At 34.1% G+C, this 25,482-nt stretch overlaps 1 protein-coding gene across 1 annotated transcript in view; it reads left to right on the forward strand.

The window, feature by feature from the left end:
- The window catches only part of LOC114049459 (ryanodine receptor 2), an 811,539-nt gene that overhangs the window by 584,535 nt on the left and 201,522 nt on the right, over positions 1 to 25,482 (forward strand). The window contains exons 58-63 of the mRNA XM_027870708.1: positions 262 to 337; positions 5,557 to 5,680; positions 6,206 to 6,321; positions 13,977 to 14,041; positions 15,038 to 15,159; positions 22,962 to 23,011. Coding sequence (XP_027726509.1) covers positions 262 to 337; positions 5,557 to 5,680; positions 6,206 to 6,321; positions 13,977 to 14,041; positions 15,038 to 15,159; positions 22,962 to 23,011 — 553 coding nt within the window. The remainder of the gene's footprint in view (positions 1 to 261; positions 338 to 5,556; positions 5,681 to 6,205; positions 6,322 to 13,976; positions 14,042 to 15,037; positions 15,160 to 22,961; positions 23,012 to 25,482) is intronic.

Here is a 25,482-nt window from a genome sequence, read left to right on the forward strand (position 1 = left end):
AGACTTTAACAATGTATTTGTTTCTCTTTTGTCTTTATATCTCCAGCCTGCAGCACATAGTAGATGCCTAATAAATCCTTATTTGCTTACTTGATAGATGTTCTAAAGTCTTAACTTGGAAAACAATGTCAAGTTCTAAGTAGCATGAATTAAAAGTACCCCATTAAGTAAAATTTTAATATGATATTTTTTCATTCCTTTGTTTTAAATGCCCTTCTATGTTATAATAAATCAATCAGTTATTTCCTTTGTTTCCTTAAGGCGATGGCAGAAATGATGGCTGAAAATTATCACAACATATGGGCAAAGAAAAAGAAACTGGAACTGGAGGCCAAAGGTAATATTACTTTTGCTAAAAAGTAACTTTTTTTGTAAATAGTATTTTATTTTTTCCAATTATATGTAAAGGTAGTATTCAACATTCATTTTTATAAGATTTTGAATTCCAAATTGTTTCCCTCCTTCCCTTGCCTTCCCCTGCCTTCCCCCTTCCCAAGATGGCAAGCAGACTCATATAGGTTATGCATATGCAATCATGGAAACATATTTCCACTTTAGTCATGCTGTGAAAAAAGAAACAGAACAAAAGGGAAAAGCCACAAAAAACAAAAAAAAAGTGAAAATGATATACTTCCATCTGCATTCAAACTCTATAGTTCTTTCTCTGGATGTGGATAGCATTTTCCATCATGAGTAAAAGTAACTTTTTTCCCCCGAAAGGCCAATGGAAGTCTTGAATAGTACAAGAAATCAGTAAAGGAACCCTAGTTGATTGTATGGCTTTTGATAATCACACTTTGAAGTTAATAGTTCAAATATCTGCAACTGATCCTTGAGAGAAATTTTGTAACCAGCTAGAAAGAGGCAGCTAGATGGTTTAGTGGATAGAGCGCTGGGCCTGGAGTCGGGAAGATGTCAGTTAAAATCTGGCCTCAGACACTGTTTGTGTGATCCTGGGCAAGTCATTTAACCTCTGTTTGCCTTAATCCATTGGAGAAGAAATGGCAAACTACTGCAGTATCTTTGCCAAGAAAACCCCATGGACAGCATGGTTGTATTATGATCCACAGAGTCACAAAGAATCAGACACAACTGAATGACTCAGCAACAACAACTGAAAGTGAGAGGACTGAAAAGATCCAGAGACAGAATTTCTGGGTAATTAGTAATCAGTTTATTAGCAAATAGCAAATAATAAATTTATGGTCAGTGGTTTCTTTCAGTAACCAAAGACAAAACCATGGAGATCACTGAATGCTTAAATACCTTTGAACTGGAGGTGTCCCTGACAGGTGAAAATCAACCCTGATTGGTGAACAATTAATGAAGGGGTGGACGTATTAATGAGGATGTGGGCTAAAAGTCTTTACCTCCTCCTGCTGATTACATGGCTTTATCATGAGACTTGGCCACCTCCAGCGGTCTGGACAAAGGAATCCATCTGTACCCAGACTACTGTCCTTTTTTTCCTTCATGAGCTGGGTTACCCTAAATCAGAATGGGGGGCTGCAAGGTCATAGACTTAATGCTTTAAGGCTGGAATTCTCCTAGATTAGATTATATTTACACTCTGAACAAAAGTAAGTTTTCCTAGTTGGGTAGGGTCCCACCCAAGATCTCTGAGTGTACACCAAGTATCAGGCCGATCTCATTTATCAGCCTTGTTGTTCAGAGGCTGGCTGAATGACCTACACCAGCTGGCCCCAAAGGAGAAAATAGAAAGGAAAAACCTTAATCCTAATTTAATAATTGGTTATTAATATAGTAGAAAATAATTACTTCTCTCACTAGAAAACTTTTTTTTTATCTCAAGGACTTCTATATGAATGAATTTTTGGAACCATGGCTGACATGTAGATTCCTTGAAATTGCTAGGTCTGGAGGGACATCTGTCTGATATGTTCATATCTGCTTAAGTATCCAATTTCCCCATTCAGCTGGTATCTTCTCTCTTCAGTTTTTTTCCAAGACTCCCAGATCCTTAAGATCATTATTCCATTGTCACTGTCCTGCACCAGTGCATTTGGCCAGAGTCTACCTTCCTTCACCCTTTCCTTCTCTCTCCTACCTATTCCATTCTCTACTGTCTCCTACCTTCCCCTTCCCTTGAAATATATTGATTGATCCAATCTAGGCATCCATTACCCTGTACCAAGAACTTTGCTGATTCAAGCCTTTCAGTGCCTAGATACTGAGGGAATCAAATTTGTAGATGGATAGGAAAAATTGGATGACCATTTCAGATGGAAATTTCAGAAGAAATAGCAGATTGAAGATCTGTCAGCCTTTTTAAAGGAACATTGACTTTTAAAGTATGTTAAGTATTAGTATGCATTTTTTGTGTATTTGTGGGTATATTATGTATGTGTGAGTATAATAAAGAATAAATTGTACATGGTATCAGGGGAAACTGTCATCATTGATATTACTTTTAGATCCTAGAAAACTAACAGAAAGAAAAGAAAAACTTTAAACTTTAACTTGCTCTCTAAAGCTGATTCTCAGCATAGTAATTTTTGAGAAATGTTTATCTTTTCTGCCACTAAAATCCTACTGTGATGTTTCATTATGGTGCACTGGTGAACCTGGATTCTTGAACTCTATGCCAGTGGAGTGTCAGTTCTGACAGGTTCTAAGAAGCTGGGAATGCTTTAGTATATACCTGATGTACCGTATGCTGCTTGTCCTAGAACCAGTTTGGCCACAGGATGTGTGGCCATATTTTAGGCCATAGCAACTTTCAGAGACCCTCTGATAAGTCATAGGAGCATTGCCTCTACACTAGAGGAAGGAGTGTTTTCACCAACAAAATCACAGAGCCTTCAAGTATTCCTGTTTATTGCATACACAGTAATAATTACATGTCATTTGTGTGCCCTCTAATTACACTAAACTTTCTTCATGTATGCTCAGCCTTCGTTGCTCATGTAACAATGTTGTCTGCTCACAACTTAATTGAGAGACATTATGTCTCTCATTGTCATCATCAAATAAAAAGGTAATCAAAATTTTTTTTCACTCAGTTAATTAAAATTTACAATCACCCGCTATGTGCCATATAATGTGCTAGGGACACGAAAAGAGGCAAAAGACCTCAAGGAGCTAACTAATTTAGTGGGGGAGGGAACATGCAAACAAATATATTCGAAGCAAGCTATATACAGGATAAATAATAGGAAATAATTAAAGGGGGGAGGAACTGGAATTAAGTGGGGTTGAAGAAGGCTTTCTGTAGAAAAGAGTTGAGACTTTAAAATGCTAGGAAAGGTCATGATTATACAGTACAACTACAGCAGAACTGGATAAAACTTAACAATGCATTATTGATTTTTTATTGCTTATTTAAATAGTCTCAGGTATAGCAGAACCCAGATATATCAACCTTGCTCTTCATGGATAAATCAAACAACATAAACAAAACACAGACATTGACACACGTATGACACACGTAGCAAAGGATCACAGATTTAGAGCTTGAAGGAATCTTTTACATCAATAATAATGCCTCCTGTCTGTGGGACAAGATTCCAGTGAGACTCAAGTTCTGGACAGGTGTCAGGAAATTATTGTCATATTTGACTCTTCTATTTGTATCATATTTGTACTAGGCCTAGAGAAATGAGAATACTTTTCAGTTAAAACAATGGTTATTTGCTTTCCCTCCACTTCTGCAAATTGTTTAATAGTGGCCTTTATTCTGTTCCCTTTGTTTTCAGATACATCTATTAGGATTTGATTTAACCTTCTTCTGTGTTGTAAATTAAATCAACAAATTATGATAATTGTGTAGGATGTAAATTGACTGAATATTTTATTCTATATCTTCTTAGAAGATGGAGATATCATAATACCTGTTAAATATAATGAATTTTAGATAAGATATTCAGAACTAAAAATATATATTTTAGTAAAACCCCACAGCAAAGTACTTTATTCCACTCTTAATTTGATTTTGCTGCAAGTCAAACCATGTCCACATCATAAAGAGTGATGTATTAAGGGATCTTTCTGTGGGTAACATGGAAAATTTATTATTCACTGATGCTAGGGCTGAGATGGGATTCTACAGATTATCGTGTATATCAGTTTGTAAGATAGTTCATGATTCCTTTACATTTTTGATGTTTGGTATATTACTTTTTTTTTTCTTCAGTTGTGATATTGTACTGTCACCTAATGGCCAAGCAGATTCATTACAACAACTCCATTTTCACAGATTTCATTATCTGTAAATCAAATACTATATTCCCTTAGCAAGAAGTATACCACATTTTTCCTTTTACTATTTTAGATTCAAAAAACAAATTTAAAATCATCCTAAGAATTTGTAGCCAAATCAAAGTAGAGACAGTACAGTACTATTTTATAAGTTTAGGTATGTACAAGATTGATAAACAAAATGTTCAATTTAATAAAAGTTATTTCAGGAATTTTCTTATGTTGTCTATTCTCACAGCTCCCAGAACATTTAGACCTCAGCTTCTCTCAAGCATGTTATCCTTGAGAAGGTACAAGGGTAGAAGACCTAATGGAAATTCTAAGAGGCCAATTGTGATGAATACAAATTCTTTGTCACTCTTTCTTATATAAATATATGGTACAGTGAAAAGAGTGTTGATTTTGATGTCAGAGGACCATTTGATTTCAGGCCCTTTTTGAAAATTGGACAAAAAAGTTTAGACTTGACATGATTTTTAAAAAGATATGAGTCTACTGAAGGTTTTTGAGATGATATATTAGTAAGTGGTATTTAAGAAAGGTTACTCTGTGGTGTAAAAAATTAAATGAAGGAGAATCATTCTGTTTTTGGTATACTGCTAGAAGGCATCTGGAGCAATCCAGGCATGTGACTAAAAGGGTATGTGTTAAGCATTGGTATTATACTGTGGGAATGAAAAGGTTAGAACTTGAGTAGGCTAGGTAAAGTGTAGGTCAAAGACCATGAGGAAGAAGTGGATCCAACTAAGGAGATAGAAGAGAGGCAGGAGACAAAAGTCCCTAATACCTTTACACAAAGCACTCACTTAATAAGTTTGTGAGAACCAGAAAATGTATATTTGATAGAACTGATACATACCACTCTGTGTATCAATTTGTATTGGGTTTTGTCATCCCTTGCTAAATTGCGTAAAAATAAAGTCTTAGGAAGATGGCCTAAGTGAAAAGAGGCAAAATTCTCAAAGTTCTACTCCTCGGTCACATTACAAATGAAGGTATTTTGCATCTTTAAGCATTTTCTACTTCTCAGCTGATCAGTTAGTAAGTATTTACTAAGTATTTACTTGTGGCTTGAACTCTGTGCTATTTGTAGGGATTCAAAGACAAAATGAAATGAAACAGTCCCTGCCCTCAGGGACCTTACATTCCACCTGGGGAGATAACAAGTACATAAATAAGTGTATATAAAATAAATACTGCAGGAGGTTAAAAAATGGGAGTAGGAACCTCTAATAATTGAGGAAAGAAAAGTTTCTTCTATTCTATGATTAAGTAGCATTTTGAAGGAAACAATAGAATTAATTACCACTTTGTGTTCTTTTTTTTATATTCTAGTAGGAGGTGGCAACCATCCCCTTCTGGTACCCTATGATACTTTGACAGCCAAAGAAAAAGCCAAAGATAGAGAGAAAGCACAGGATATTCTCAAGTTTTTACAGATAAATGGTTATGCAGTATCCAGGTAAAATAATAATTTATCTAGTGGCAATTAACTGTTTCAAGAATATTTAAATATCTATAACAAAAGATTAAATATTAAGCAAGCTTAATGGTTCCCCACTAATAGTCACCTTGGGGGTTGGTATAGTATATTAAAAAAAGAGCAGATTAACAGAGTTTTTTTTTAATGAAAAAACCCAAAACGCTGACTTTTCTTTTATAGCCATGTGTTTTACTTGATTCTACAATTCGCATCCACAATTACTATCAGATTCAATTGGTGCTAATTATATTTTTAAATCATATGATAATATTATGCCAAAGACCCACGTAACTTTTACCATCTCAGAATAAATTATTAATTAGTTTTTAATATTAGATCAGAAGTGCATATTCATTAGGGATTATTTCTAGCTCTTGTTTTCAACTATTTTTATAAGTAATAATATGGGGGTTAAGGTACCCTAGGAAACATTCTTATGTTTTGTAAAATTTAATCATTTAGTTGACCTTGTACAACCTTAGTTGTCTGTATTTTCTTTTTAAGGGGATTCAAGGACTTGGAACTGGACACACCTTCAATTGAGAAACGCTTTGCCTATAGTTTCCTTCAACAGCTTATCAGATATGTGGATGAAGCTCATCAATATATTTTGGAGTTTGGTATGATACCATGGTCCTTTTAGTAACAAATACGTTTTTGCACACTTGAGAATAAGATTTTTAATATCAGGGCAAGGAAAAAAAAAAGAACATGAGATAGTTTTTGATGCTTACTCTTCCGTTAAATAAGGCATTGAATATACCCTCATACTAAGCTATTCAAAATTCTATTGGGCACTAGTCTGTTACTAATTTTTAGATGTGGTTAAATTTTTGGTGACATCCCATCTTCTTTGGCCAAAATATGATTAGTGATTTTGATTAGGAAATGTTAATTATTTGAAAGCACATAAAAACAAAAGACCATTTAAATAATGTAGTGTAGTGGAAAGAAAAAGGTAAGAATTTGGGTAAAGCCCCAAATCTATCTAATTCTAATTGTATGGCTATGAACAAATCAGTTAGTTTCCCTCAGGGTTAGTTTTTTCATCTTTGAAATGGGAATAATAATATTTACAATGTTTACTTCTCAGTGTTTTAAAGATCAAATTGGATGATACATGGTACAAAAATTTTGTAAATTATAAAGTATTTTTTTTTAATTACTAAAACACACAAATGGACCTGTGATCTCATCAGTTTGGGAGTTCCTGTCAGTGATGCATATCACAACCCATCCATCTTTTCCTGTCTTGTGCTTCTGTTGTTCATGTCCTCCCAAAAGTTCACCACTAGGGGTAAAACCAAAGTGCTGGAGTTTTGTGTGTTTTTTTCCCCCTTTATCCTGACATTATAAAGATACCAGTAATACTCTGGCTCTCTACCTAGCATCACTTGTTCTTATCACATGACCAACATATCTTCTCTTCATATCATATAATTCCTTAATAATTACTTTGATACCCATTTTGTTTTGGAGTTCTTCATTGTTTATATGTTACAACCCACTTATCCCTACCTGACTCTCTTTATGCTGTTCATTTGGTACTCATTTTTAGTTCTTCAAAGTCAGTTGCGTTTTGTGTTTCTCTCAACCATGTTTCTCTATACTGGTAGAATGTAATTATTAAAAAAGATGAACCTTTGATTTCATGGGAAGCTTGGGGTCAGTAAATTAGCTTTGACATTTCACCAAAGCAATCCAGCTAGCCCTCTTTCCTGCTTCTGTTCAGCTCTTGGCCCAACTCATTGTCTCTCTTTACCGTCTTTCTCAGATACTGATATACAAGCTTTATATATCCAGATACTGATATACAAGCTTTATATATATATAAAAATCTTTGTTCTACTGAACAATTACTTTTTCATTAAGAACTTGTAAGCACAATCAGATCTCATAGTTTCTCTCTTTCAATTAATTCTGAATTGAATTAGTTAAGATGTAGCCCGTTGTTGAATATCAGTTACGAAAGCCTGTTTGTTCTCTTATAATACTGTCATCAAGAATATTCTTCAATTCTTATATAATGTATAAATAACATAAACATACAATTCTTATATAAATAATTTTTGTGTGTATAGAAGAGTAGCATACAGGCCAATATTTATTGATGTTTTCTTGGTGGCATTATTTTGTCTTCATAACGTCTTGAATTTTTCCCCCACCTTGTGTATCTTCCCTTCCTACATATGCTTTGTACAGTGGTCATTCAGCATCCCCACAATTTAATTACCTCCAGCGTGGATACCTTCTATATATACTTGGTTCATTCTGGCTGGTTTTCTCATCTTTATACACTTTAGTGTTGTTTCTGTTTCTTCTAAAAGCACATCTAGAACTGGGTTGTTAAAATCCAAGGTTAGTAGTTCCATTGCCCTTCATGGAGAAAACAGCTTATTACTATAGTTTTAAAAAAAGTTTTTCTTGTTTATCATCCTCCATTTTCCTCTTTGATTGCTCTCAAGATAATTTTGCTTACTTGGGTATCTGTTAACCTTTCTTCAAAGTAGTTTATATGCCACTGCTCTCTGCTTTATGAGATACATTTATCTTCAATAAGATTTTACAAAGAATTTACACTCTAATTTGGTATTAAAAGCCATTTCTGCTCAGCATATAAATTAGATGTGTATTGACTAATCTGGCTTCTTGATCTGCTTATTGTGACTATTAATTTATATTGTATAAACTTCTGGATAAAATCATTGTAGTCAGTGTTGATTTCACTTGATTCTATCCATTTTCATTTTTAAAATTTTTCAATTATGTTTTAAAATCATTCAAAGTGAGGTTGTTTCAATTATTTTCCATATCTCCTTTCATTTTTCTTTTTTTAAAATTATTTAATTATTTATTTATTTTTACTAATTCTGATCTTAAATCTTGTGAGTCAGTGGTTTGAGTGTATAGATTCAGGGTTACTGCCACATCAACAAAAATATTTTCCTGACTGTTAAAATATAATCTGCTTTTAAATTACTTTTTTTTTTTTACCAAAAATGATAGCCATTGGACATGGCAAGTACCACGTAACACCATAAAGAACATTCTAATAATTAATATAGTAAAGTATAAATTAGATTTCACCATTGCAGAACACACAATAGTTGAGATATCCATCACTCATCTTCATTCCACTATAATTAATTATATATAACAGATATAAATATTGTATTGTATTATTATTATATTTATGTTGTTCAGTCGTTTTAGTCATGTCTAACTATTAATGACCCCATCTGGGGTTTTGTGGCAAAGATACTGGGAGTGGGTTTGCCATTTTCTTTTCCAGCTCATTTTACAGATGAGGAAACTGGGGCAAACTGAGTTAGTGACTTGACCAAGGACACACAATTAGTAAGTGGCTGGGACTAGATTTGAAGTCTGGTGTTCCTTACTCCAGCCTGGTACTCTCCAGCCTTGTGCTCTATCCACGGAACCACCTAGCTGCTCTTGCATTATATTCTACCATAAAATTTCAGTTCATTCACAAACAATTTTGCATAAGACTTCACTCTCCTCACTCTATCACATATCCTTCTCTAATATAAATGAATAGCTGCTATCTTATGAAAGGAATATTTTAGAGGAAAAAGGTATTTTTTTCCTTTTTCCTCTCTGTATCTCTCTCATTTTTTATTTTATGTATTATCTCTGTGCTTTCAACAACCTTGTTGCTACTTCTGTCAAGGCCCCATAAAATTGGAAATATATAGCACTTCCCTCTTTCTCCATCAGACCTCTTCTGCTCTATCTCTCTTTCTGTTGTTTCTTTACTCAGATGATAAGCATGTATGCCAGATGTGCCAGGTATATCTAGACATATCCTTATGGCTCAAAATGAACTTGATAGTTTGTGTCCCATTTTTAATTTTTGTAGTTTGTAAGTAAAGCCAAGTATAAGTTGATAAATAAAAATAATGGCATTTCTAATTGAACATTCAGTAAATATTTGCCTTAAAAATATTTTCTGAATTAAAAAATATTCCCTAATGAAATAAACCTCGTATGCTTATGGCTCTGAAGAATTATAAACTCGTATACTAGGATTTTCTTGTTCCTGACATTTCTCCTAGTCTTAAATATGGCTACAGTTTTTCCAGTGAAATCTTGAGAAGCTCTCTTATCCTTACTCCTTCTGCATTTCTAATCCAATTTCTCATTCATAATGGGAGTCCTTCTTCCCAACTTTATAACTCTCTTCCTAAGCTTCTTGGCTTTAAGATAGATGCACCATAGCTTAGTTTATAATGTGTACTCTAGTTGAAACTATATCTGATATTCTGAAAAAAAAAACTCAGCTATTTTCTTTCATATATTCCTCTGAATTAGTGGTATTTAATTGGACAACTAAATTAGAATAATAGTGGGTCTTTGATCTTCATGTTCAAAAGAACTTGATATACATATATATATTATTATTTATGTGTGTTAGAAGTTACATCTTTGAATATTTTGAAGTTTCTGATTCATTTAAAGAAATAAGATCTGAATTGGAAGGTCTTCCAAGGAATCTCAGAAAATGATCTAGTCTCCTCTAATCTGCTGTCTTCATTTTTTTTCAGGAGTTAGGGGGTAGAGGAAGGAAACATTAGGTAAAAGGCAAGGAAATGTGTACTATAGTTTTAGCGATTGGTTTTACCATAAAATTCCTGGTTATGCATATGAATGAACCAGGCAGTAATATTATATATTATGTGACATCCAACATGGATTGAAAAACAGAGGAAAAACAAATTTTTCTTTGAATTAATAGCATCTAATTGACACCCCTGGGGCAGTAAGGTAGTATAATGGGCCCAGTGTGCTGGGCCTGTAGTTAGGAAGACTTAGCTTTGTTAGTTCAAATATGGCCTCAAACACTATGTGACCCAGGGCACTTAACCCTGTTTGTCTCAGTTTCCTCACCCACTCCAGTATCTTTGCCAATAAAACCTTAAGTGGGGAAATGAAGAGTTGGATACAAATGAAACAACCAAACAACAACATGGAATAACAACAACAAATTAATACCTCCGAATATATTCTTCTATAAATCATGACTGGTGTGTAGATAAGAGGGGAATATACAGTTTTGATGGCATACTCTGTGTTTAGCCACAAATCTATGGAAAGGAGTGGAATTAGGCTGATAAAGTTTTAACCATCCAAAATTATTCTTCCTGATAATCATTGAGTGTCCACACCTTTCCTGGAATGACTGAAACAGGACAAACAAAGAAGCAGAATGAATGGAAAGTATAGCAGGCACATATCTGTTTATTACAGCCACATTTTGCCAAGATTCCAAATATAAAATTTATTAACTTCAGTTTTTTTAAAAATATTCCTCTTCTGCTCGACATATTGATTTACCTACTTATTTATGATTTAAGTGGCAAATATTTATTTTCTCCATTTAGTCTTTGGACACCAGAGAAGCAGGATTAAGAAGAGAGTGAGAATTTAAATATAGCTTTGTTTAAATTGTATCACTTACACAGAAAATATGTTATTCACTTTATTTTTTTATTCATTTTAAGCAAGAGCATATATACACATACATGTATAAAGATATAAAACCATATATAAACATTAAAAACACATGCATATGTATATACAAATAAATGACATTTCAAGTTTAATTTCTGAAAATTGTAATGTTTGATCTGGGCAAAATTTAGCTTTGACATAATTTAAGTTATAAAATTCCTTACATAGTTCCATACATTTATCATTATTTCAATTTTGAAGTTCATGTGACCATCTACATAATGTGGCTGGTATATTTTGTAAAAACTAAAAGTAATGAGCTCAAGACTGTGCTGTGACTACAGATCCATTATATAATCACTCTTCATTCCTGATCACTAAACTTCTGGATGAATTGGCTGTGCATAAGTGTCACCAAATAGGACTCGAATATGACTGGCATTCATATTCATATTTAACAAATGTTTATTAAGCAGATGCTCAGTGCAAGGCACTGTACTGAATTGTAGACATTAACCAAATATGCATTTGACAAGGGGGATGGATGGAAGACCATGTTTTAAAGAAGGCTCCAGAGAGTAGGATTACTTTGTGATGCCATCTGAACTCTGCAGCATACCTGCTATACTTCAACAATAATGAATATTTATCCTAAACTCCTAAATTTCAGGGAAGGCTTATGCTTTGGTGTTATTTGGATCTATTCTCTAGATCACACCTCGCACAGTCATTGTGTCACGACTGCAAATACCACTTGCACACAAAGTTGGAAAAGTGCTAGTTTGGTGAGGAAGAGTCAGCATTCTGACAGTACAGTGTGGGCTGTCAAGTGGTAAAGATAAAGTCTTCAAAGGTGAACATTGTCCTGATGTGGGCAACACCTATGAATATGGAGGACTTGTGGATCCTGGGGTTTTCAGGGTATTCGTGTCATTTAGTCCCAGATTTTTCAGTATTAACTTTCTGAGCTATTCTGGTGTGCCTCAGCCACACACTTTCTGTGCTGAGCCACAAAAAATACAATGTATTCTTCTTCTTGTAAAGCTGCAAGACTTAATAAATAGAGAACTGATTGTAATTAAGAAAACCTGTTTTCAAAGCCTACCTGTGACACTTACTGGTCTCATAACCATGGGTAAGCCATCTTTTGGTGCCCCCAAGTAACTGTGTAAAATTGCATCACAACTGAATTGCTCGTCTGTATTAGTAGGGAGTTTTCTTCCAGGGAGTTTCCTGTACCAATAAAATCACAGATGCAGATGTCCCTTCCAATTCTCCCCCTAAATTCTCATTATAGTCTACATTATCTTTTATATGTGAGAAGAGAATAACTAGGGAGGGCATTCTTGCTCTATTCAGATAATTGGAAGTATGTCCTATGATCCTTCTCTTAGTCAAGTGATAAAAAGTTTATTTAGCAAAAGCAGGCAGCAGTCCTTAGGGAACCTGCGAGAGAATGAGGTTGGGGCTAGGGCTTATATGGAAAAGGGGCATGGAAAAGGAATGCCAGGGATACTAATTAGTTAATGCCAAGGGGTCCAGGTGTTTTGGGGAGTCAAAGGCATGGACCGTGGGGATCTGGAGGGGGGGGAGGCCTTGGGCCAACCAGGATCAAAAATCCTTGGAACAGGCACCACTCTGTCTGTTCTGATAACAGATTGTGTTCTGCAACAAGAGAAAATTTTCTCACAGGACAAGGGCCTACCAAGAAATTGGGAGGTTTCAAGAGACGTGATCTTAGGGCTGGGGTCTGATCACCCCACCAATATTGTTAGGTCCAAGAAGAAAAAAACACAATTTGTGAATCAAGTTTATAGATGAGACAATTTGTAGATTTGACTCAATGTTAAGGAAAACTTCCTAAAACTTATGTCCAAATAACTAAAGATCATTGAAAAGCATAGTTTTATTTATTGAAATTTCTGTTGGTGGAGCAGTTAAATAATTGTTCATTTAGAAAATGGATGACCCGTTGTCAGGCATATATTAGAAAAGCTTCATGCTCTTGGGTAACTTTGAAAATCCCCTCCAACTCTAGAGATTCTTTGTTATATGTCAAATTGGAGATGACCTTTTCTAAGCAGTGGGGAAAATCCAAGATTTTCAGACTGTTGTCTAAATTATCTTTTGTAACACATTGCATGTCATCTAACCTGATTCTTGAGTTTTCTGATGAGATGTTTTGATCGGAGAGTTAGAACCTGAGACACAGCACAGCATACTGTATGGTGTTGGGGCCAGGAAAACTCAGTTTAAGCTCTGCTTCTGCATTCATTGACTGGGTGACCATGGACAAGGTGCTTTGCCTCTCTGCCTTCCACCCCAACATCTCCTTCAAAAATAAAAGAAATTTTGAAGACCAATTTCAATGACTGCAGTCTAATCAACAGTTTTGTCATTACGTTTTCCATTCCCCTTTCTCAGTGACATTCTCTTCTCCATGAATGTTGAAGAATACCTTGATGGCATACTTTTACTTTATTCTGAAAAAGTTTGTCTGCCACGTGTCAGAGCTATTCTAATTCTATCCAAGTATGTATAGAAATAGAAATTGTATGTATACATTGATTTGTCCTTCTTTTTTTGAAAAAAAAATTTCTATACAATACAGTAGCCTTTGCTTATTCACAATCCCAAATCCCAATATTATTATTTTGTTTTGTTTTGTTTTTCATTTAACTTCACAGGGTAACATTGATTGAAGTTCTGTTATTCTAAATTATTCACTTTGGATGCTGAAAAAGTAGAATGGTGATCAGTTTTTGAAATACAGTATCCATTTAAAAACTTTTTGTTTTTACAGATGGTGGCAGCAGAAGCAAAGGGGAGCATTTTCCTTATGAACAGGAAATCAAATTCTTCGCTAAAGTACAGTATACTCTTGTTGCTACAGTGTTTGTTTACAAACTATGGTATTTAATTATTTGCATGTGTTTAAGATGCGTTTGTATGGAAATGTGAATTTTACTTAATGATATAGAAATGTAAATATTCTGTGGCATGAAAATGCATGAATCCCTAAAATAAATGTTCTCCCTTTCTTCACAGCACTTTGTCTCATGCTTCCACTTCTCTCTCTATTTGATAATCCAAATAGCAATTTATTGTGAGCAAAATAGAAGGTTGTCTTGATCTAAAAGTCCTCATATTTGTGTGAGTTATATTGATTAGAATGGGAATACATCTCTATTTCTTAATGAGAACACTTAAGCAATATTGTGGTTTTAAAAATTGGCTCAGTGTCTCTTGTGTAAGAAGAAATTAAACTTCATAAAAATACTCCTTGTTTACAAATAAAAAGAATTCAAAAGCAGGCTTACATGCCACGTAATTAATTGAAGCTCTCCTTAAGTCAGTAATTAATAGGTAGTGACAAGGAATAATGCATTCTGTGATCTCCATTGTTTACTTATAAATTGTTTCCTATTACTTAATTGTCTATAAAAGGGAACCATAATGGTTATTCCCTCTACCACCCCATTAAACCTGTGGTAAAATCAATCTAAGTAATTTCTTCTAAGTAATTTAAATTTTATTCTGGTCATCAAATGAGAATCTACTTCCTTATTCAAGCCTAATACAACCTGTTAGGTACTGAAATATTTTGTGGAAGAAACTAGCAATTCTAAAATCACCTTACAATTTACTACTTTATGTATCCACCTTCCCAGTTCTAGGTAGTCAATTGAGCTGAAGGAGCCAAATTTAGAATCCTGCTGCTGAATGACATAGCTATGAATATGGGAGGACTTTTTGCATGTAATCCTAGCTTGTATATTACACTCTCAAAACATACACTGGCCATATCCAAAACATTAAGTACACTTGAGATGATGGTATCTATTTTTCTCTGCTTTCATTCAGGTTGTACTTCCTTTAATCGATCAGTATTTCAAAAACCATCGCTTATACTTCTTATCTGCAGCAAGCAGGCCTCTCAGTACTGGAGGACACGCATCTAACAAGGAAAAAGAAATGGTGACTAGGTAAACAAATAAATATTTTGGATTAGTTAAGACTAAATTATATCTGTGTGTTGAGGCTTGAGGGTGGAATGAAATAGAGGCAAGAGAAATTTTATACTACTTTTACTCTGATTCCTGCTTATTAAGATGAGAAGAGAAGTAATAGCAAGCCATTGGGTATATGTTATAGTTTCTGAGTTTTATTACAGGATGATGCTAAAATTGGCACTGAAGAGCTAGGATTTAAAATAATTCTTGTTATGGAATAAGCATATGTAACAAACAAGGTGGGAGATATGTTATGTAATCTGTGTTTTAGTAAGAATTGATGTGTAAACATTATTTTTTCCACTTAATAGCATTTTTTCATATTGCATGTAAAGATAGTTTACAACATTCACTTTTAAAAGATTTTAAGTTCTAAATTTTTTTCTCCCTCTCTCCCCTCGCCTCTCCATAAGACAGCAAGCAATCTGATATAGGCTATACATGTGCAATCATATTAAACATATTTCCATGTTAATCATGCTGTGAAAGAAGAATCAGAACAAAAGAGAAAAACCACAAGAAAGAAAAAAAAGAGAGAGAGAAAATAGTGTGCTTTGATCCACATTCTCTGCATTCAGACTCCATAGTTCTTTCTCTGGATGTGGATAGCATTTTCTATAATGAGCCTTTCAGAATTGTCTTAGATCATTGTATTGCTGAAAAGAGCTAAGTCTATCAAAGTTGGTCATTGCTGTTAACTGTGTACAATGTTCTGGTCTGTTCACTTTACTCATCATCAGTTCATGTAAGTCTTTCCAGGTTTTTCTGAAACCCATCTGCTCATTATTTCTTATAACCACAATAGTATTCCTTTACATTCATATACCACAAACTTGTTTAGCCATTCCCCTATTCATGGGCATCCCCTCCATTTCCAATTCTTTGCCACCACAAAAAGAGCTGCTGTAAATATTTTTGTACATGTGGGTCCTTTTCCCTTTTTTATGATCTCTTTGGGATACACACCTAGAAAGATATTGCTGGATCAAAGAGTATGCACAGGTAAACAATTATTTTTACAACATTTATTTAAATCTGTTAATTTCAAAAACAATACATTGTAAGAAGGCAGAATTTAACTTGTGTGCCTTTGAATATGAAGTTTAGGGACAGCTAGGTGGGGCAGTGGATAGAGCACTGGTCCTGGAGTCAGGAACACCTGAGTTCAAATCTGGCCTCAGACACATAACACTCACTAGCTGTGTGACTCTAAGGAAGTCACTTAACCCTAATTGCCTCACCCTAAAAAAAATTAACTTTAATATAAAGTTTATAAAGACCAAAATCAGAAGAATATAAATGAAAATTACATTATGCCGCTTAATCCAACTTCCTACCACGTCTTCTCCGTTCTATCTTACAGAGACCAGAGTATATTTGTAGACTTGCTATAGATTCCTCTTTGACCTTTGGAGTAGTTTCTCTAGAATATCTACCTACCTATCTATGTATCTACGTATCTATCTACAGGTAGAGTTAGAGTTATGATAAAATGACTGTTTATTTTTCATTTTTTCAGCCCTTAGCAGGTGTATCCATAAATGTTTGAAAGAAAATAAAAAACCTCAGTACATTGCTTAAAACAGTGTGAAATGATGATACAATTTTTTTCTTAGTCTTCAGTGAAAGGGTCTGATGCCAACAGGGAATGGTAGGGCAATTAAATTCTTGGTGGATATGTGACAAGGTAAAATGAAAATTAGGAAAATAGGTCACTAATGAAGAGGAAAAAAGTTAACTTTCTTGATTATGTTGTAGATTTAGGAAAGTAGAGTCATATTTTAAAGTTTTGGTCCTTAAAATATCATGGCTGATTAGTCTCAACCTTAGGTTGGGTTCTCAGTGAATTGACAATAGTTAATTTCTTCCTGTTTCCTTTTTACTTCCCCTCTTATGTTTTTGCTGCCAAGCTCATCTCTCCACATGAGTTAGAGATCCAGAAGAAACAGAATCAATATCCCCCAGGATGCTAAAATAAAGCACAATTTAATGTTTGAGAAAACAGTGTAACTTGTATTACTCAAGAGCAAATGCTCTAATAATACATGTTGTTAGAATCTTCATTATTAGTAGTAGAAATAATAAATATTAGGCAGAGATATATTTGAAGATGTGAATTCCTTCCCTGTCATACATCAGTGTTCCTTCCCTCACCTTTAAGTGAGATAGATAGACTTCATCTTTCCAGACCACTCAGACTTTATAGAGGACACTTCTGCTTCTTTTGTGATGATCCCCTACCCAATGAAGCCATATTGGATGGGAGTCTGGACTTTGTCAGTGAAAACTCAACTTCTCCTTGCTAGTCTTGAATAATTGCCTTCTACTCCTCCAACCCTGCTATGTATAACCCATTCCTGTGGAGAATAAAATTTGTTTCATTTAAGAATGCTTTGCCTAGGTGGAGTTTGTTAAAAAGATAATTGTTTCCAGAAAGGACACACACACACACACACACACACACACACGTGCATGCATGTGCACACATACCCATATATATACACACACACACTATATATATACCTATACATACATACATACATATGTATGCTATATAAAGTAAAATAAATCAGTATTTTAAAACAACCTCATTAAACAGAAAAAAAGTAAATGTAAAAGCAGTTAGCTTCAAAGTTTTGCATTCCCTGACTTTTATTCCATAATCCTTGAAGCTTGATTAATGTTCACTACTCCCTTTTAACTTAGCTCCATCTCAATTCTGTCATCAGTCTGAGCCACCCCCAAGTGATGTAGCTTTGTGTGTTTGGGCTGTCCTTCTGTCCCCACTATATAATGCTATGTTAATTTATATTTCCTTTCATTTCTTTCTCACTAAAGAGCAGTCATTAATTTCTTCCCCTCTGATAAATTCATAAATTGTTAGTTAGACTTTGAGTCTTCCAGTCTACCCTCTCATTTTATAGTTAAGGAAAGTAGCCCAGACAGTAGAAGAAAATTGTTCATGGCATATATCTATAGTGAGTTGTAGAATTGTAAGTCTTGCTCCTGTTCTTGATCTGTCCACTACAACATGCTATTCTGATGTTAGCTTACCAGACAATCATCCAAGTATGTTAGCCCCTCAGCAAGTCCTGTGGATTTGAAAATTTGACATGATGCTGTGCCTCTATCACTACTGATTCTCCTCTTTTACCATTTCCTGTTCAGATTTAGGAAACTACTGGACTAGACCTGGGAGAAATTAGAAGCTTTCCATAGGATGACTGAATGCCAATAGCTAGAAGAGATCTTAGGTACCATCAAGTTCAACCCCTTCATTTTACAGATGAGGAAACTGAGGCCCAGAGAAATTGAATGACTTGCCCAAGGTTATACAGCTGGTAAATAGTAGAGCTGATATTCAGACCTCTGTCTTTTGACTATAACTTTAGTGTTCCTTCCTGTACGTCATGCAAATTGTCTTCCATTTCAGCACCTTGAGAACAAATTTTCATTTGCTGTAACCTGGACCAATTTTCCTGGCTGATATTTAGTTTTTAGCAAACAAAAGCAAATTTTTATAATTTCAATGCATTTGAATGAGATGTGGCAATGTTTTGTCACAATCCTTCAGAACAAAATTTACCTGTATAGAGAAATGATTGCAGTTTAACAAAGTAACTAAGAAGACAATTCTTTTTTCACTAAGAATTCTTACTTTTTTCATATCATTGAAATCAGTTGGTAAACATTTTTAATATAATATTTCAACAAATATAACTTTTTTTGTTGACTTATATAATCCAAGTCTTTGTTTTACCCAAATATAAGTCTACAAACAACTCTAGATGCATTTGAAGTAGAAGTTGGAAAGACTCAACTATAAAATATTTTTTAAAATCCTAATTTCTTTTTGAAACATTTACCAACCAAGCAGAAAAATATTATTGTTACATTGTATATCTGTATCTATCTATGTGTCTATCTATACTTTTATACTTTGATGGGTATATGATTTCATCAGTATGGGTACTCTTCCTACTGATACAAATTAGAACTCCAACATGCTTTCTTATCCTGTGTGATTTCCTGTCATGTTTTCTACTAGGTCTTTCAAATAGGATTTACTCAATAGACTAGAGGTCTTCCTCTTAGTCTTTTGGTGTCTTAGTGGTATCAATTATTACCCCTTATTTTATTTATGTTCAATAAAATCTTAATCCACTGGAGTGGTAGTGACCATGGATTTTCAAAGGCAATGCAAGCAGAAGCATAATTCCTTCAGGTATTAGCAACCTGGAAAGATACATATAAAGACTTAGAGTTATGTCTCTTCTTAGAGTTATGTCTCTTGTTTGAAAACCAACCTGACTAGGTAAAGAAAGTCATTATCAAAAATAAATCCCCAGGACAGCTAGGTGGCTCAGTGGATAGAGTATCAACCCTCAAATCAGGAGGACCTGAGTTCAAATGCGGCCTTAGACCAAACGCTTGACACTTACTAGCTGTGTGACCCTGGACAAGTCACTTAACCCCAACTGACTAAAAAAATAAATAAATAAATAAAAGAGTGAATCTCCAAGCAGTGACTTTTTTTTGGCTACAGAAAACCCAAAATGCATACACATATGATGGTGTTGGTTTTATCTTACATTTAATCCTTGAAAATATCCCATACTTTATAACTGAACTTATGAATACAAGTAAGTGGTAGGGTATTTATAGCTGTGAGGATATGAATATCTTCTCTATAGCCCTTCTTTCTCTATGTTCTATAACTGTGACTATCCAACTAGACACTGTATTCAAGGAGTTAAGGTTAGGAACTTGTTTCCTCATTTTAGAAGCTAAGTTGCATGGCGGCGGGGGCTGCTTAGGTATGGTTTAGTACACTTACACTTTTTCCCATAACAGTAGTTCACTAAAGGAAGCTTCAATCTAGAGCATATACTGTAATAACACATATTGTTGTTAGAATCTTCATTGCCAGAGGTAGTATGAGGAAGCAATATGAAGTGTCAACTAAAAAAGCCAATAAAGCCTCAAGATGCATAAATAGAAGTACATCTGTCCAAAACAAGGGAGATTATAGGCCAACAACACTCTGTCCTAGTCAGAACACACCTGGATAATTGTGTTTAGTTCTGGCTGCTATGTGTTTTAAGGAGATTGACAAACTATACTATATCTAAAAGAAGATAACTAGGAAGGTGAGGGGACAGACCACCGTACCAAGTGAGGATTTGGAATGATTGATTCAGAGAAGGGGAGACATGGGCCAGAGGTGAGGTAGACTGGAGGGAACATATTAACTCTTTAAATGTTTGAATGGCTGTCATGAGGAAGAGGGATTCACTTTGTTTACTTGTAGGTTCTAGGGACAGAATTAGGATTCTCCAAGTTGCAGAGAATCAAATTTTGGCTAGCTCCTAGGAAAAACATTTGATGATTAGAGTTGTCCAAATGTGAGTTTCCTTTCACTAATGATATTCAGTGAAGAGGTAGGATGTCCATTTGTGTGTGATATTGTAGAAGGTTGCAACTCAGATGTGGGTTGGATTAGATGGCTTCTGTGGTCCTTTCCAATTCTGACATCTTATGCTTTATGTTTTTTCTGTGGCACAGTAACTGATTAACAGCATAGGTTAAGATGGTGGTGTGACTGCAGAAACACACACCATCTAATAAGATAATGTAAACACAACTCTTTGCAGCTATAAGGTGTTAAATAAATGCATTGTTATTGTTTAAGATCGTGTGTAAAATGGAAACAATTTGATCTGGCAGTCAGAGGACCTGAGTCTGAATCCCTCTTCTCCTGCTTTTGTGACCATCAACAATTCACTTCCTTTCTCTAGCCTTCAGTTTTCTCATCTATAAAATGAGATGATCCCCATTATCCCTTTCAGTTCTGCATCTTTGATCCTCTGGCTACAACTCTTAAGCCAGTTTTTTTTCATGTATAGTTCATCATTACATATCTGAATTGATTGGGATCAAGCATAATCCTGGTGGGAAAGGGAAATTGGAGAGCATGGGAGAGAGCCTTGAGAGTCACGATATAGAGGTCATTATATCATATCATACTAAGTGATACACTGAAACATCTTGAGTGTTTGTGTAATTCCAAGGCATAAGTATTCTACCCTGTTTAAGAGCATAGAAGGATCCCTTTTGCAGATGATTTGTACAGTAAGTGGCTTAGGTAAGCTAGACTTATCCATAAGTGGGACACATAAAAACAAAGTTCCACTCTATGATGTACTCTCAGTTATCTACTTGAGAAGAAACACCTGTCACAGATCTTGATATCTTCTAAAAGAATAACTACTTGAGAAGTATGTGATTTTTTATTTTTTTACAACTTTCAATTATAGTAAAGGACTTACTACATAGATATTACCTTTAAGCTATTCATGAAATTTTCAATATAAATCCTTTTGATTGGAAGGTAGGATTATCTGTCTGTTAATTTTCTTTAGTGAAGTCTTTCCTGTATTAATTTTTGTTGGTTGTACTGACACGTGGAAAGGATGCATCATTTTAGTTCGTATGGTTAGAGTGTCAAAGTAATGCAGCACTGAATCAAATCCCTCTCTCTATGACCAAAGGTTGAACCTCATATCACAGCCAGCTGTTTTGCATGTGAAGCTGTTGATCATAAGGGAAAATGAGTAAGATACTGGTTGTGGTTCAGTCCATGTGAATCCATTACAATTACTAAAAATGACAACAATAACAAAACAGCACCATGACATGTCACTACTGCCACTTTCATTGGGGAGCATGTTTATTTTCTAAAATTTGATGAATATGGATTTTAATTTTGTAGGTATCTGTGTCAAATAAATATTTAGTCTCACTTCAGCTCTTAGGAAACAAATGTTCATTTCCATAACAAAACTGTCCACCATAATGCCTATCCTTATTGGCATTCAGAGCCCAGAGGATTTGGATGAATTTTCATCAGGACAGGACTGATGAGAAACACCAGATTTTATAGTATCTATCAGACATCAGGATCATTACAAAACTTTAAATACTAATGATGGCATTCATTTAATTTGCGCATTCATTCAATTATGGGGCACCTACTATGTACGGGGCATAGTTCTACATGCTATGAGGTTAAATAATATGTCTTTGACCTCAAGAAACATTCATTGTAGTAGGTCAAAGTTATAACTAAAATTCATTTAAGTACCATCTATTTATTATTTTACCCTTGGAGTAGTTGATTAATAGTGTTTCAGATTGTGTATGTGTGTGTGTGTGTGTGTGTGCGTGTGTGTGCTCACACACGTGCATGTGTGTGTAAATAAAATGGGTGTATTCAGGAATGGGAAAGGGTTAGTTCAGACTATATGCCAACATTCAAAGTAGATTTTAGAAATATTGAGCACCAAACATTTATTGGTATATATTTTCATTAATGCAGATATTTCCAAATATTCAGTGACATAATGGAATGGGCAAAAATGCACTTTTAGCTTCTGATTTCCTTCAGTAGTTATATACTTATGGATTTCATATAGATTGCTTCTATATTAATTAGCTTTGCTTCCAATTTTTTTTGTTTCTTTACTTATAGTATGTGCTTATTTAACCATGTTTGTTAAGGTATGCACTTAAAGATTCTTTCTTTAGTATTTTTTACTCCCATATTCTGCTCAGATAATTGATTCTTTCTGCGTGACATCATGTTGCTTTTTTCTTGCTCATATATCAGCTGTTTTTTTCTTTTTCTCTCCCTTTTCTTCTTTCTCCCCATCTTTTCTCCCTTCCCCCCCCTTCCCTTTTCTCTCTCTCTCTCTTTTTTTTCCTTTCGTCTTCAGCCTATTCTGCAAACTTGGAGTTCTTGTCAGGCATAGGATTTCACTGTTTGGTAAGGAGACCCTTGACAAATACCAGCATGGCCATCACTTGGTTTTCTTTGCCATTTTGCATTGTGTTGTGTCTTGCTTTGTTGCATGAATGCATGGTTGCATGGCTGCATGCATGGTCATCATTGGCTAAAAGAATGTTTTATGGCTGATTTTACTTAGCAATTCCAAATGATGTAATTGAGTGTGTGGCAAGTTTTATTTGCTAGTTCAAAATAATTGATATTTGAGGGATATTTTCAAAAGCTTAGAAGGAAGTGGTAGCTTCTGCCATATCCTGTTTTCATTAAGCATAGGAAAAAAAATTGTACCTGTACTTTATTCCAAAATTCCAAAAATTGTACTGTACCTTATTTATGCCTTAATTTCGATTAAAGTCCTATTATGAAGAAAATCCTGTTATATGCAATCTCTAATTCATATACAGTGGACTATTCCTCTCTTTTCTTATGCTCTGAATTCCATTTGCATTTCAGATATTGGAGCTTAGTCATGAGCAAGTCTTAGTGAAAAAAAAATGGAGTGCAGGGAGGAGAACCTTATTATACCAGGCATTTTGTAGTTTCTGGCTCTGAAAAAGATATAGTTTAATGTCTTTTCCCAGATTTGAAGTATAGTCACACATTTTCCATAGTCTTGTCTTTGATCTAAGCTGTTAGGTAACATTTTGCAATCTTGTGTTTCCCATTTTATTATAGCTCCTTTTGGCAGGTGCTAGAGCAAATTTGAACTACTTATCAATTTAGGATAGTTCCTGGATGATTTCACTTTTAAAATGTTCTTTTTGATTCTCTGATAGCTATGCAATGCAGTTTGTGAACGTTTCATTCCATTCACAGGGAAAACTAAGTCTGTGTGTGTGTATATGTGTGTGTGTGTGTGTGTGTGTGTGTGTATACCCATACATTATTTTGAAACTTTCCATTTCATGATGAGACCCATTCATTTTCTGTTGGAAATAATAGGATAACACTATTCATTTTCTAAAATTATTCTTTGATGTTAAACTATTATATTCAGTGTCTTGTTTCTTTTAAACATTCTTAAGTTTTGCATTTGTGTTCTTATTATTTTAGAAATCAATATGAGAATTATCTATACAATAGTATCTACTTAATTTACTTTAGTTTTAACTTATTAGCAGAGAAGAAAATTTTTATGAAAATTATTCAGCCTTTCTTTTAACAGTAATTTCATATTTCTCCCCTCTGTCCTCTAACAGAATGGTCTAATAATACACAACTCTGTTGAAGAACATTTGTCAATGTCACTCTGTGCCTCGTGTCATAATATAATTCTAAATTGTGCTCTGTGGTGACTCATTTCCTTATGCATTATGAATTCTTCTATTCCTTGACTATCCATTCCTTTCTATCACTTCCCTTTTGTGTCATTATAAAATTATTAATTGCAAAGAAACAAATCATAGAATTTTGAGCAAGGGATGATCAATTCAGAAGTATGGTGTTGGTCTATTATTTATTCAAACTTTTTCTAACCCTTGTTAGTTCAGTTAGCAATTTCATGTTTAATCTTATCAATTTTTAACTGTAAATAAGAATAGTAGACCTTCCTTAAAAATTTGTGGATTGCTCAGTTTTATATTATTTGTCACGTGCTATTCTAGTACACGTAGTGACAACTTCCACTAGAATTCTATAAAATTCTAGTTTTCTGTTTATGCATTTTTCATACAGTACTTACTTTATTTTTTGGGAAGACTTAAAATATGAAATATAAAAAATTAGATAGTACTAATATATGTGTGTTACTGATGAATTCTGTGTAAATCAATTTTCAATAATTTTCTCATCTAAATTCTGTAGGAAGTCTTTTTTTTAAGTGAAAACAGTGGTGAATCCTTTTGTAAAGCAAATAGTTCTTTTCTAAAACAAAGTCTCCAAATTGTCAATTATGTAAATTTAGGTATTCTTAAAGTGATAAATACCTATAAAATGTTATTTTTAGCAGTCCTTCTTAGAATATTTCACATCATTTTTGCTTTTTTATTGTTATAATTATTATATTTATTATTAAATATTATCATAGTATAATAAATAATATATTAATAATCTCTTATAATAATATTTCCAATTTTGTATCTTAAATTTTGACTGGTACAGCCTGAGTTGATTTTAACTTTTCTTTGGTTAGAAATTATTTTTATGATCTGAATTTCAGAATCATAGACACAAATCCAAGTGGAACCACTTGAAGAAATGAGTAGGTTATAATTATCCTTATGGTAATAATTACAGCATGTGATGGGTATTTGTTGGATATTATAATCATATTCCCAAGTTGCTGTCATCTGACATCTATATTACCAAGTCTTATTAATTAACTTGATATGTGTCTACTAATATATGTCAAACGAGGCTCCATTGAAACACGTCTGTATACACACACATATATATGACCTTTTTTGGAGATTGCAACTAAGATACTAAAATATCTTTTTAAGTTAGTTTCA

The sequence above is a fragment of the Vombatus ursinus genome, unplaced genomic scaffold (assembly GCF_900497805.2).
Source record: "Vombatus ursinus unplaced genomic scaffold, bare-nosed wombat genome assembly UNPS02014798.1, whole genome shotgun sequence".
Lineage (NCBI taxonomy): Eukaryota > Metazoa > Chordata > Mammalia > Diprotodontia > Vombatidae > Vombatus > Vombatus ursinus.